The following is a 12,705-nucleotide window of genomic DNA, read 5'->3' on the forward strand; positions in this document are numbered from 1 at the left end:
TGACCTGGAATTCACTCTGTAGTCCCAGGCTGGCCTTGAATTCATGGCAGTCCTTCTACCTCTGCCTTCTAAGTGATGGCACTAAGGGCATGCACCATCACACCCAGTTGCATATAACATTTTAAAACACTATCCAGGCATTGTGCCTGTGGGGCCTTATCACATTCCCATGGGAAGGGGCAGGGTATTCTCAGCCTGTCTTGCCTTTATAGATGCCAAACACATTGTAAAAGGGCATATGTTTTCAGAACATGCACCACATGAGAGAATTCATGGCAGAGACCAGCCCAGGGTCCACTTTTTTTTTTTTTTTTAGGTAGGGTCTCACTCTAGCCCAGGCTGACCTGGAATTCACTATGTAGTCTCAGGGTGGCCTCAAACTCACGGTGATCCTCCTACCTCTGTCTCCCAAGTGCTGGGATTAAAAGCGTGCACCACCATGCCCGGCCCAGGGTCCATCTTTTACTTCAATCTCTCCGTGGGCCTGGCTCTGGGATTCTCAGGGGCCCTAGGAAAGAAACCTAGGACTGGGCTGGAGAGATGGCTTAACAGTTACAGCATTTGCCTTTGTAACCTACAGACCTAGGTTCGATTCTTCAGGTCCCACGTAAACCAGATGCACAAGGTGGCACATGTGTCTGGAGTTCATTTGCAGTGGTTAAGAGGCCCTTGTGTGCCCATTTTTTCTCTCTCTCCCTTTCTCTCAAATAAAAATAGATAATTAATTAAATATAAAAGAGTCAGGCATGGTAGCACACACCTTTAATCCCAGCACTTGGGAAACAGAGGTAGGAGGATCACCAGGTTAGCCAGGATTAGAGTGAGACCCTACCTTGAAAAACCAAAAAAAAAAAAAAAAAAAAGGAAGAGAGAAAGAAAATAACCAACCAACCCACCCAGGGCTGAGGCTGAGCTCAGGGGTGGAGTGCTTGCCTGGCGTATGAGAGGGTGGGACGGGAAAGCGCGCCAAGGCCCCTGCTGACTGCTGCTGCCCCTGCAGAAGCGGTACCGGGCAGTGTATGACTACAGCGCCGCCGACGAGGACGAGGTCTCCTTCCAGGACGGGGACACCATTGTCAACGTGCAGCAGATCGACGACGGCTGGATGTACGGGACCGTGGAGCGTACCGGCGACACCGGGATGCTGCCGGCCAACTACGTGGAGGCCATCTGAGCCCTGGGGCACCCCACCCCCCATCTTCAGTGCATTCCACAGCATCGCATCTGTCCGGGGCCTGACCCATCCACCTTTCAGTGTCTCTGTTTGTTTGTTTTTTAAGATCTGCGACAGCTTCTTTGTCCCCACCCCTCCTCCAGCTTCTTTTGCCAACCGAAGCCTTGTTCTGCCACTTTCTCGGCCTCCTTCCCCTGGCAGGTTTTCCCCTCCACCGACTTCCTGGTTTTCTCTCTGGATGGAACAGACTGGGCCTCTCTGGGAGGGCTGGATCACTTTGGGACTGCGGCTTCGCGCGGCTGGGCTAGAACAGGAGACAGGTTAGCTTCCAGCCCTGACTACCTATCTTCCGGCCTGGGGCCCTTCCTGCTGGGTGACCCACATGTCCAGACATTCCAGGGCTGGGATGAGGCCCAAACTCCCCAGAATTCTGGGCAATCACTTCTCCATACATTCCCTGAGGGTGGGAATAGGCTTAGGAGCTCTGTTGTGTAGGGACCAATGTGATGGGCTTCACCTCTCTGAAGGAGGGAGCTGCTAGCCCGCTGGGGGGGGCAGGGGGTTCCCTTCCCACCCTCTGCCTCCTCCAGGGTACTCAAAGGAGAGTAGAGTGAATTCCTTTGCAGAGTGAGCTTTGCCCTCCTGCCTGCACAGACCTAGGGTGGCCCAGAGCTCCCCAGCAAGCACACTTTGGGTCGGGTTCTTGCCTTTCTCAGATTTAGGAACAGGGTCTGTTCTCTGCAGCCCCTTGAGCTTCCCCCAACCTTCTGAAAGTCCTCTTACCCCCCTGGCCAGAAGCCATGTCCTGAGGGGTAGAACAAGCACCTCCACAGACATATGGGTCAGATGTACCACTTCTTCGTGCTACCCACAAGGAAGAGGTCTCTGGTCCTCCCGTGGCCTCCCCTCCCTTGCTCAAGGCCAGATGGACTTGGAGCAGTGCAAAGCCAGTGAGGACCACTGTGTGCGGAGTGAGCTTGCCTGTAGGTGTCTGACAGACTAAAATGAATGGGCAGAGATGACAGGAGAGGGCAGATGTGTCGTCTATCTGCTGCTGGTGTCTGGGTGTGAAAGAGAAGCACGCAGGTCTGCTCTCCCCCGGACCTGCAGGAAGCCCTCGTCCCTTTGCAGGGTACTGGGCAGAAGTGGGGTGGTTCTGGAGTTGGTGGAGGCTGCTGTTGGCTTGTTCCTCGCTAGGGAAGGCTTCAGGTGGGAGACATCTCTGTCTGTCTGTGTCTCGGGATGCAGAATAGGGTACCAGAAGGACCTAGATCATCCATCCACGCTGTGGTGCCTCACTCGTGTCCTCCCCAAACAGTTCCCCTTCATGTGAACACCCCTAAAGCAAGGGAAAGGGTCCAGGGCTTTAAAACTGGCAGCACTGACTGGGGGATGGTGCTACATCCGGGTTCCTGCTCTGCGTCGGGGGCCTGGGCCAGCCCCCACCCAGCTTTATTCATCTCTGGGTTTTCTTGTCATCCCTCTAGGTCTTCCCCACTCCCATCTTCTCTGTCTGACATCTAATCCCTTTGCGCCCTTAGACCACGCAGGTGAAGACTAGGTCCGAAGGCCCTGGGCCTAGCCAGCCAGGCGGTGGTCATGCGCATTCTGAAAGGGCTTGCGAGGTGATTTGGGGGTATCAGCTGAGGGAGTGGCCGAGGCAGGAGCCCCTTTCCTGGCCAGTCCCCTTTACTTTCTAGTTCTCATCTTGGTAGGACAGGAGGATTGTCCTGTTAGGCCATGTGAGGGACAAGGGGACATTGAGGAGGGCCTTGTGAAAGCATCTCAGAAGCCATGGATGGTGGGGGGCGGGAAGGGGTGTGCACTGATCTATTCCCTCTCCATCTCAAAGCACAATGTGGATCTGGGACCAAAGGTCAACAGCAGGAGCTGTGGAGGACCTAAGGTTGGGAGGATGGCAACTGGGTGGGAGGAGCCAGAGGCTTTCTGGTACCTCTCAGCTCAACCTCTCTCCCTTCCCAACATGGCAAGCCTATTTTTCCTGTCCTAAAAATGGGGGACACTCTCACCCCCCAGAGAGAGAGGAGGGACTGTCACACTGGTGCTGAGGGACCCAGGGCTGCTGGAGTCCATGTTCCTTTCCACAACCATCCACCCCTAGAAGAGTACAGAGCCTGTGGGCTGCACTGAGCCTCTGATCTGTGCCTCCCTTTACAGAGGGTTTTTAGCCCATCAAACCCCTAGGATAAAAGGCTCCCCTGAGCTAGAATGTGAACTTTTGTGGACCAGGCTTTCCATGTAAGAAGCCTAATTCTCCCAGCACTGTTCTGTGTTTCTCCCCCACCCCATGTCCCTCCAGGGAAAACTTTATTGCTTGATTTCTGCCTTTTTTTCTTCCACATAAGCACTTTTGGGCCTTTTTTAATAGCTGGAAATAAGACACACAAAAAAGTACCACCATTACCCCCAAAGCTTGTATTTAAAAAGAAACAGAAGTGACCCTGTGAAACTCACCTCTGTCCCAACATTTCATGTGTGTTTGTGTGTGTGTGTGTGTGTGCGTGCGTGTGTTTATATGTGTGTGTGTGTGAAGCCACTCACTCCTCATCTTTTATACGGGGTTGTTGTCTTTCTCGGGTCTGTTTGGTCCCCTCCCTCCTTCTGGCCTTGTGCTTGGGATCAAATCTTTCTGGCCTGTTATGATTCTGAACATTGACTTGAACCACAAGTGAATCTTTCTCCTGGTGACTCAAATAAAAGTATAATTTTTACCTGCAGACTGGGCTACCTCTTTGGCTCTGAGGTGTTGTGGGTTTTTTGTTCTTCTTGTTTTTGTTTGTTTTGCTTTGTTGTGTGTGTGTCTTGTCTGCCTGGAAGTATTGGCCTGACACCCACAGAGCCCAGCTGCCCCTCGGAGAGGCGGTCTTCTCTAGGAGCCAAGAGGTAGCTTATTCTTCACGAACCCTAACATGTGCCTCCTCAAATTCTCTCCAGACCAGGCCCTGCACAGGAGGTAGAGGTAGGAGTTCAAGGCCAGCCTGAGCTAGAGTGAGACCTACTGGTGTGTGGGGGGGGAACAGGACAAAACCAGCCTGCTAGTGGCCTCACCCAGCCTGGTGACACTCCCACATCCAAGGCTGATGGTTCCCTGAGTTTCCAGACTCTTTTTCGCCATCCCTCTTCTTACACTAGCTGTTACCTTCAGGGGAGGTCATGCATCTACTTCATGTGGTCCTTGGCCAGGGACAGGCACTGAGCTGCCTAAAAAGAGCTCTGTGTAACAAGCACTCGTGAAGAAGCCGGGCGTGGGTAGCACTCTGGGACAGCGTACGGAGCGCGGAGGCATGGGGTAGCACCCTCTCTCAGGCTCTGGCAACCCAGCACCATCTGCACACGTCTCCGTCTTCTCCAGGGCAGCCCTCTGCATCCCCAGGGCTCCAGGCTTGACGGCAGGCATCCTGCTCCCGTTTCTCAGTTAGGCTGGGGAGGGGACTGGTAGGGACAGCAATCAAGGCTCCTGGACCCCCTGCTTCCAGTCACCAGTGACCTGCCCCACTCTTTTGTGGAGGAAAGCAGTTTCCACACAGGGCCCCACATAAAAGCATTTCCTGGCCTCCCAGTAGCAGCAGTGAGAGGAGGAAGGGACTGTCCCGGGTTGAGAGTCTGTAGTCAGAAGGAAGCAGCCTGCAGTAGGAGGGATGCACACAAAGGCGGGGACTGTGTACCATGCTTTTTTCTTTTTACTTATTTTTTGAGGTAGGGTCTCACTCTAGCCCAGACTGACCTGGAATACAATATGTAGTCTTGAACTCTCCAACGATTCTCCTACCTCTGCCTCCTGAGTGCCAGGGTTAAAGGCCACATCTGGCTGTGTTTACCATACTTTCTATGGGAGGGAGGAGCCAGTGGGGCAGGTCTCCAGTTGGCTTCCTTTCTGCATTGCTGCAGCCCCCTCTCCTGGAAGCTTCACCTGCCACAGGTTAAGGGGCTCCTTAGATGGGAGGGTTTCTCCATACCCCCTTTTGAAGTGGCCTAAGCTCTTGAAGCTTTGTTACAAAGGGTTCATTAATGTCTTAACAACAGGATCCTTTAAGAAAATTACATGGTGGGATGGGAAGGTAGTGCAGTGGTTAGAGATGCTTGCTTGCAAAGTCTGCTGGCCTGGGGTTCAATTCCCCAGTACCCATGTGGGGTCACATGCAAAGTGGTACGAGTCTGCAGCTTGTTTGCAGAGGCAAGAGGCCCTGGAACACCCACCCACCCACACACACACACATTCTCAAGTGAATAAAAATAAATATAAAAAAAGAAAAAGAGAAATTGGAGTGATGGCTTAGTTGCTAAGGGTGCTTGCCAGTAAGGCCTAACAACCTGCGTTATATCCTCCAGCACTCATGTAAAGCCAGAGATGCACAAAGTAGCAATGCATCTGGATTTTTTTTTTTTTTTTTCCCCAAGGTAGGGTCTCAGTGTAGTCCTGGCTGGCCTGGAATTCACACCAGTCCTCCTACCTCTGCCTCCCAAGAGCTAATTCTGGGATTAAAAGCGTGTGCCACCACGCCCAGCACATCTGGAATTTCCTTGCAGTGGCTAGTGCGCCCATTCTCTCTTGCCAGGCATGGTGGCACATGCCTTTTATCCCAGCACTCATTAGGCTGAGGTAGGAGGATGGCAGTGAATTTGAGGTTAACTTGGGCTACAGTGAGACCCTGCTTTGAAGCCCTCTATGTATTTAAAAAAAAGAAAGAAAAAAAGGAAAGAAAGCAAGAAAAAGAAAAAGATGGGCTTGAAGGATGGCTTAGCAGTTAAGGCATTTGCCTACAAAGCCAAAGGACCCAGGTTTGATTCCCTAGGACCTACATTAGCCAGATGCACAAGGGGGCACACGCATCTGGAGTTCATCTACAATGGCTGGAAGCCCTTGCACACTCTTTCTCCCTCTTTATCAAGTAAATAAAAATATTTTAATTTTTTTTTTTTTTTGAGGTAGAATCTCACTCTGGTCTAGGTTGACCTGGAATTTATGTAATCTCAAGGTGGCCTTGAACTCATGGTGATCCTCCTATCTCTGCCTCCCGAGTGCTGAGATTAAAGGCATGAGCCACCATGCCCAGTTCTATTTTAAATTTTTTTAAGAAAAGGAAGGAGGGAGGAAGAGGAGAAGGAAGGGAGGGAGATTAGGCAGAGTTAAGGCAAAGATTTATTGGGGGGAACAAAAAAGGTTGGACATGGTGACACATGCTTTTATTCCCAGCACTAGCACTCAGGAGACAGAGATAAGATGATTGCTGTGAAATCAGTGGCAGCCTGAGACTACAGAGCGAATTCCAGGTCAGCCTGGGCTAGAGCAAGACCTTACCTCAAAAACAAAACAACAGGCGTGGTGGTGCACACCTATAATCCCAGCACTTGAGAGGTTGAGGTAGGAGGATCCCTGTGGAGGTGAAGGCCATCCTGAGACTACATAGTGAATTCCAGGTCAGCCTGGACTAGAGTGAGACCCTACCTCGAAAAACCAAAGGAAAAGAAAAGAAAGACCAAAACAAGAGAAAAAGAAGGGGGAGGAAAAGTTGTACTTTTGGAGTTAAAACTCAGAAAAGTGGGCAGGCTCAGCAGTGAGAGTCTGTTAGCAAATGCTTCTGAAGGATTAAGTATATTATCTCATGCAAGTGGTTAAGTGGTTAAGTGAGGTGATCTCTTGACCAAGTGATTGATAAACTCAACTGAATTAACTTTTTTTTTTTTCTTTAGTTTTTCAAGGTAGGGTCTCACTCTAGCCCAAGCTGACATGGAATTCACTATGTAGTCTCAGGGTGGCCTTGAATATAGGATGATCCTCCTACCTCTGTCTCCCAACAAAGTGCTGGGATTAAAGGTATGTGCTACCACGCCCAGCTAGGAAAAAAAATAATAAAATAAACACAGCAAATAAAGAAAATATTATTACAAAAACTATTAATTTAATCTTTATCTTTATTTTTAAACTAGAAATAAAGGGAAATTTAGTGTAGAACAATGATGATGGATTATTCAAAGGAATAAAAATCCCCTCCCCAATTTGCAGGCCCAAATCTACTCTGAATTCCAAAATATATAGCTTATTTAACCCTAAGTGGACAGGGAAATATGTTGATGTTGACATTTTGTTTTCAAGAAAAGAAACATTTGACAATTTTTTAAATTCCACTCACTTTGGTGTAATATTTTTTCCCTTAAATTATTATGGCCATTTTCAATAATTTATAGTAAGGCTCAAAGAACGAGAACTATATAAACATTTCACTCTTTAAATGAGAAGGTAGAGTTCAAGTGGGATGTAGAAGGGAAGAAATGAAAAATTTTAAGAAGTGTCCTGGGGCTGGAGATCCAGGCAAAGGAAACCACACAACTCAGATTGTGCAATCTGTAAAGACGGTGATGTTGAACTTGCTCTTGAATTAACAAAGGAATGCCTTGCTTGTGAGACAGGCTAGATGACAAAAAAAAAAAAAACACTCCAGCATCATGTGCAATTGTATTTGGACCTAAGGAAAGGCTACCCACATGAATTTTTGAGCAGCTCTCCATGGCAACATGAGTGAGTCTACATTTCACTTCTGTATGCCCAACAAGCTCTGTCAACCTCTCCAACACAAGCAGCATCTGCCAGCCAGTCCTCGAGGTCCTGATGTTCCAGAGAGGGCTTCTGCCTGTGCCTCACAAAGCCCGGCTTGCCAGGGGCTGACCACATCCCATTGCTCTGCAAGAAGTCTGTGGGGCAGCAACGTTGCTGCTGCTGTTGGTTGGTAAGCGACCTCTTGTCGGCTGGAGCTGTGGGAAAGCCAAAAAGAAACAGGCTCACTGGGGACAGCAAGGTGTCTCTGCTGGTCAGGGACTAGGAAGAGAATTGAAGCCCTCCTCCACCCCCAATTTCACAGCTTGGAACTTTGACAGCATCTGCCTGGAACCTGACCCTGGGTAAATTTCATCTGTTATATCATTCTCAAGTGCGAATGAATCGCTAGTGAATTAATGAATGCAGTTATACCTTGATTGATTGTTTAAAAAAAAAATCGACTGCTCACACACATTAAAATGCATCTTTACCTTTCATTGATAAGAGAAAATGGACAATTTGGCTTTGCACCTAACTGGAAGAGGAAATTAGAAACCACAGCTCCTCCCTACCACACACACCCTCCCTGTCCGACCTAAAAAGCCTGTGCATTGTGGGGTTTATTTTTAACTTAAAATCATATTTTAAATTAGTTCCCAAAGAAAGAACCTTGCATTTCTTATTCTTTTAAGATTGATCCAAGAATGCTACGTCAGTGCATCTGAAAAAAAAATCATTAGGAAAACAATTTGTCTTTTCATTTCGTCTCTTAATCAATACCCGAAATAATGACCAGAAGCAAAACTCCACCGGTGCGTCAGCGAGCAGGATGCTTGGCGGGCCAGCTCCATTCTGGCACTCAGCGCTGTTCCGCAGGCTCCCGGCCGGCCGGGGCCGCAGGCAGGCTGCTACAGCAGATAGATAATGTAGGACAGAACCACCAGGCCTATGATGGCAAAGAACATCAGGATGAAAATGTCCAGCATCGTGCAGTCCTAGGCCGTGGAGACCCCTGGATTCCCGGGAAATGGGAACTGTGAGCAGAGGTCGAGCAGTGCAGAGAAATGGCTACGTTTCCCCTCCTTCCTGTCTCCACCCCTTCCCGGAGACCTGAGACCAAGGGATGCTGAGCCTTCATCCGAAGCTTACTCCCCACCTCCATCGCCTCAGACAACCAATCACAAAGCCCGTGCTGAGAAACCAGGGTACAGCTGCTTTCAAAGACCTGGCAGAACCTTGGAGGCGCAGTATCTTCTCCGGAAGCCAGTCCTGCCCCTTTGTATGGAAATAGATGGAATTTCTCTACGGAGCCAGCTGCTGTGGTTTTAGACATGTGTTATCATACCTGGTGTGGTAGTTTGATTCAGGTGTCCCCAATAAACTTAGGTGTTCTGAATGTTAGGTTCCCAGCTGATAGAGATTTGGGAATTAATGCCTCATGAAAGCAGTGTATTGTTGGGGGCGGGCTTATGGGTGTTATAGCCAGTTTTCCCTTGCCACTGTTTGGCACACTCTCCTGTTGCTGTTGTCCACTTGATGTTAGCCAGGGGGTGATATCCACCCTCTGCTCTTGCCATCTGGAGCTTCCCTTCATGTCTTTTTTTTTTTTTTTTTTGGTGGTTTTTCAAGATAGGGTCTCACTCTAGCCCAGGCTGACCTGGAATTCACTATGGAGTCTCAGGGTGGCCTCGAACTCACAGCCATCCTCCTACCTCTGCCTCCCAAGTACAGGGATTAAAGATGTGCACCACCACGCCCGGCTTCCCTTCATGTCTTAAGCCAAAATAAACCTTTTTCTCCACAAACTGCTCCTCTTGGTCAGGTGATTTCTGGCAGTGATGCGAACCTGACTGCAACAGTAATATTAGTACTGAGAGTGGCACTATTGCTGTTTGAAACATGACTGTGTGGCTTTGGCCTTTTGGAGCTTATTTTCAGGAATAATGTGGAAGGATTTGAAACTTTGGTCTAAGAGATGCCTTGCAATACTGTAAGTACAGCTTGATGGACTATTTTGGTCAGAGTTGAAATTGTGAATTCAGTAAAAACTATGGACTGTGAGGTTTGGCTTATAAAAGTGAGAAAGGGCTGGGCATGGTGGCACATGCCTTTAATCCCAGCACTCGCAAGGCAGAGGTAGGAGGATCACTGTGAGTTTGAGGCCACCCTGAGACTACATAGTAAATTCCAGGTCAGCCTGGACCAGAGTTAAGACCCTACCTTGAAAAAAAAAAAAAAAGTGATAAAGACCTTTGCTTGGCTAGAAGCAGTTTGTGTGAGAGGCTTTCTGTAATGTCTGTGTCCTGAGAATTTGTGCAGGGTTACATTGCATAGAAATGGACTGGTATGAGCAGGGGGATATAGCACAGAAAAAATGAGATGTTTGGGTCAAAACTGTTGCCCATTCAGCTGCAATTGTATGAGAGATTACAACCATTGAGACTGGGCCAGCTGAACTGCACTGGGACAACAGAAAGAATGTAGACTCTTTTGAAGAGGCCTGAGTGCTGAAGGAGTATCCTGTTCTTCAAAGTCTGCTTTATTCTCCCCTGCATTAACAAATTGGCACCTTACCTGGTATTATGGCATATAAGAAATGCAGGAGTAAGTAGAAGAATAGATTAATGGGGGTGAAAGGCCCAAGTGAGGTCAGAGGAAGAGATTGAGTAAAGGAAAGGTAGAGGAAGGACTAATCAAAATCTAAGAGGATATAAATAAATCATATGGAATCCTACTTTTTTGGACAATGCAACACTCAGGAGCTGTAGATCATTGCTAGAAAATTTTCAGTGCCAGGGATGGGATACCTTCCAGTGATTTGTTGGCCAGGGAGGTCCCTGATACCCCCAAAACATTATAGGCCATTGCTGAGGCCCTTGGGTTCCCACCAGGAATAGAAGGTAAGACCCTATTGCCGAAGACTCCACATACTTGGTCTGCAAGGCCACTGAGAAATCCTGCTGGAACTGAGCTGATAACCTCCTCCATGTAGACCAGCTGACAGAAAGCTGGAAGAAGCCATTCTGCATGCAGTTCAATGGGAGAAAGAGAAAACACCAGTGAAAATACTCAACAGTGGACACTGCAAGCCTTATCTTTGGCCAGCCAGGCCAAATGAGCCAATGGGTGCAATAGTAGCACGTCTGTCATGGTGGAAATCATCTGCCCTCTAATTGGACTGGAGGCTCGCTCCATGGGAGGGAATACATCCCTGATACTGAAAACAGGGGTAATCATGAGCCCTAGAGGTGTAACGTCTGTTGCTATCTGGCTAAATGTATATGCTATGCTCATCAAACTGCCCAGTAAGCACTTCTCTTAATGTCCATACCCTTATATTAATGCTACTCTCACTTTTGGTAGAGAATCTTCTCTTTTCAGATGGCAGTGACCTTGGGATGACTCAGAAGGCATCATAGTGCAGGAAAGAAGTGACAGGAGTGCTTAGTACCGCAGTATCTCTATCACACCTTCCAAGGCTCAAGGTCTATTGTGGAAGAGGTGGTGGGAAGAATGTAAGAGCCAAAGGAAGGGTAGGACTCCTTACAACATGCTCCCGCTAGACACAAAATGGCCTGGATATCCATGACCTCACAGTGCGTGACTCTACCTACACAAGACCATCATAATCGGAGGAAAAGATCATGACATCAAAATAAAAGAGACTTATTGCAATGGGGAGAATGATGTTTCAAAGGGGAAAGTGGGGGGAAGGGAGGGTATTACCATGGGATACTTTTTTATAATCATTGAAGTTGTTAATAACAAAAAAATAAATAAGTAAAAAAATTGAACTTCCTGAAAAAAAAAAAAAGAAGAAGAAAGAAATGCAGGAAAGAGAGGGTCATTGAATTTGCAACACAGTCTTGTGTTTTGGAAACAGCCAGGGGCAGTGTGAAGCAGGTTTGCTGGATGCTTGCGTGGAGACATGAGGATGGACCGTGGGTTGTAGTGGAGATGCTGGGACCACGAGATGGCTGCCAAGGAGAGCTGCTGGCCCAGATGAAGTGTTCCAGGACTGTGAATAGCCTAACTGGAGGGGTAGAACTGGAACTCCAGAGAGTTGTTGGTTAGAATTACTGGACTTGGGAGACTTGTCACTAGCTAGAGTTGTTAGAGTTTGATGTTTGTCCTGTTTAAATCTTGTATTGGTTGACTATTTCTTTGCTGTACCCAAAGCTATCTTTTGCAGTGTGTTTATTCTGTGCCATTATGTTTTTGTTGTTGTTTTTTGTTTGTTTTTTGTTTTATGAGGTAGGGTCTCACTTTAACTCAGGCTAACCTGGAATTCACGACGTAGTCTCAGGGTGGAATCAAACTCACAGCAAGCCTCCTACCTCTGCCTTCTAAATGCTAGGATTAAAGGCACGCACCACCAAGCCCTGGTGTTTTTCTTTTTTTTTTTTCTTTTGATATCATGGCTCAGTTAAAAGACTTAGGACTATGGGGATGTTTGAACATCATTGGAATTGATAAAAATCATGAGCACTTTTAAAGTTGGATGAATGCATTGCCTTTTACATCATGTATGTTTATCAGTTTATGGGGCCCAGGAGTGGAATGTGGTGGTTTGATTCAGGTGTCCCCCATAAACTTAGGTATTCTGAATGCTAGGTCCTCAGCTGATGAAAATTTGGAAATTAACACCTCCTGGAGGCAGTGTATTGCTGGGGGTGGGCTTATGGGTATTATAGTCAGCTTTCTCTTGCCGGTGGCTAGAGGCCTTGGTGTGTTCATTCTCGCTATCTCCCTCTTTCTCTCTCAAACATATAAATTAAAAATATTGAGCTGGAGAGTTGGCTTAGCAGTTAAGCGCTTGCCTGTTCGAAGCTCCATTCCCTAGGACCCATGCAAGTCAGATGCACAAAGTGGTATATGCATCTGGAGTTTGTTTGCAGTGGCTAGAGGCCCTGGTATGCCCATTCTCTCTCTCTCTCTCTATCTGCCTCTTTTCTCTGTCTGTTACTCTCAAATA

The 12,705-nt window shown here is 47.9% G+C and overlaps 1 protein-coding gene and 1 long non-coding RNA gene across 4 annotated transcripts in view; one reads left to right on the forward strand and one right to left on the reverse strand.

Moving 5' to 3' along the window:
- The window catches only part of Lasp1 (LIM and SH3 protein 1), a 56,597-nt gene extending 52,685 nt beyond the window's left edge, over positions 1-3,912 (forward strand). For all 3 annotated transcript variants that reach the window (XM_004655488.2, XM_045158694.1, XM_045158695.1), the window contains one exon: positions 1,001-3,912. In XM_004655488.2, coding sequence (XP_004655545.1) covers positions 1,001-1,174 — 174 coding nt within the window. In that variant the 3' untranslated portion in view covers positions 1,175-3,912. The remainder of the gene's footprint in view (positions 1-1,000) is intronic.
- A 3,163-nt stretch (positions 3,913-7,075) lies between these two features.
- LOC123463453 lies at positions 7,076-8,876 on the reverse strand. The gene is made up of 2 exons (XR_006638949.1): positions 8,511-8,876; positions 7,076-7,945 (listed from the first exon to the last, which is right to left on the reverse strand). It is a non-coding gene; the product is annotated as an uncharacterized LOC123463453 (long non-coding RNA).
- Positions 8,877-12,705: the final 3,829 nt, after the last annotated feature.

The sequence above is a fragment of the Jaculus jaculus genome, chromosome 9 (genome assembly GCF_020740685.1).
Source record: "Jaculus jaculus isolate mJacJac1 chromosome 9, mJacJac1.mat.Y.cur, whole genome shotgun sequence".
NCBI lineage: Eukaryota > Metazoa > Chordata > Mammalia > Rodentia > Dipodidae > Jaculus > Jaculus jaculus.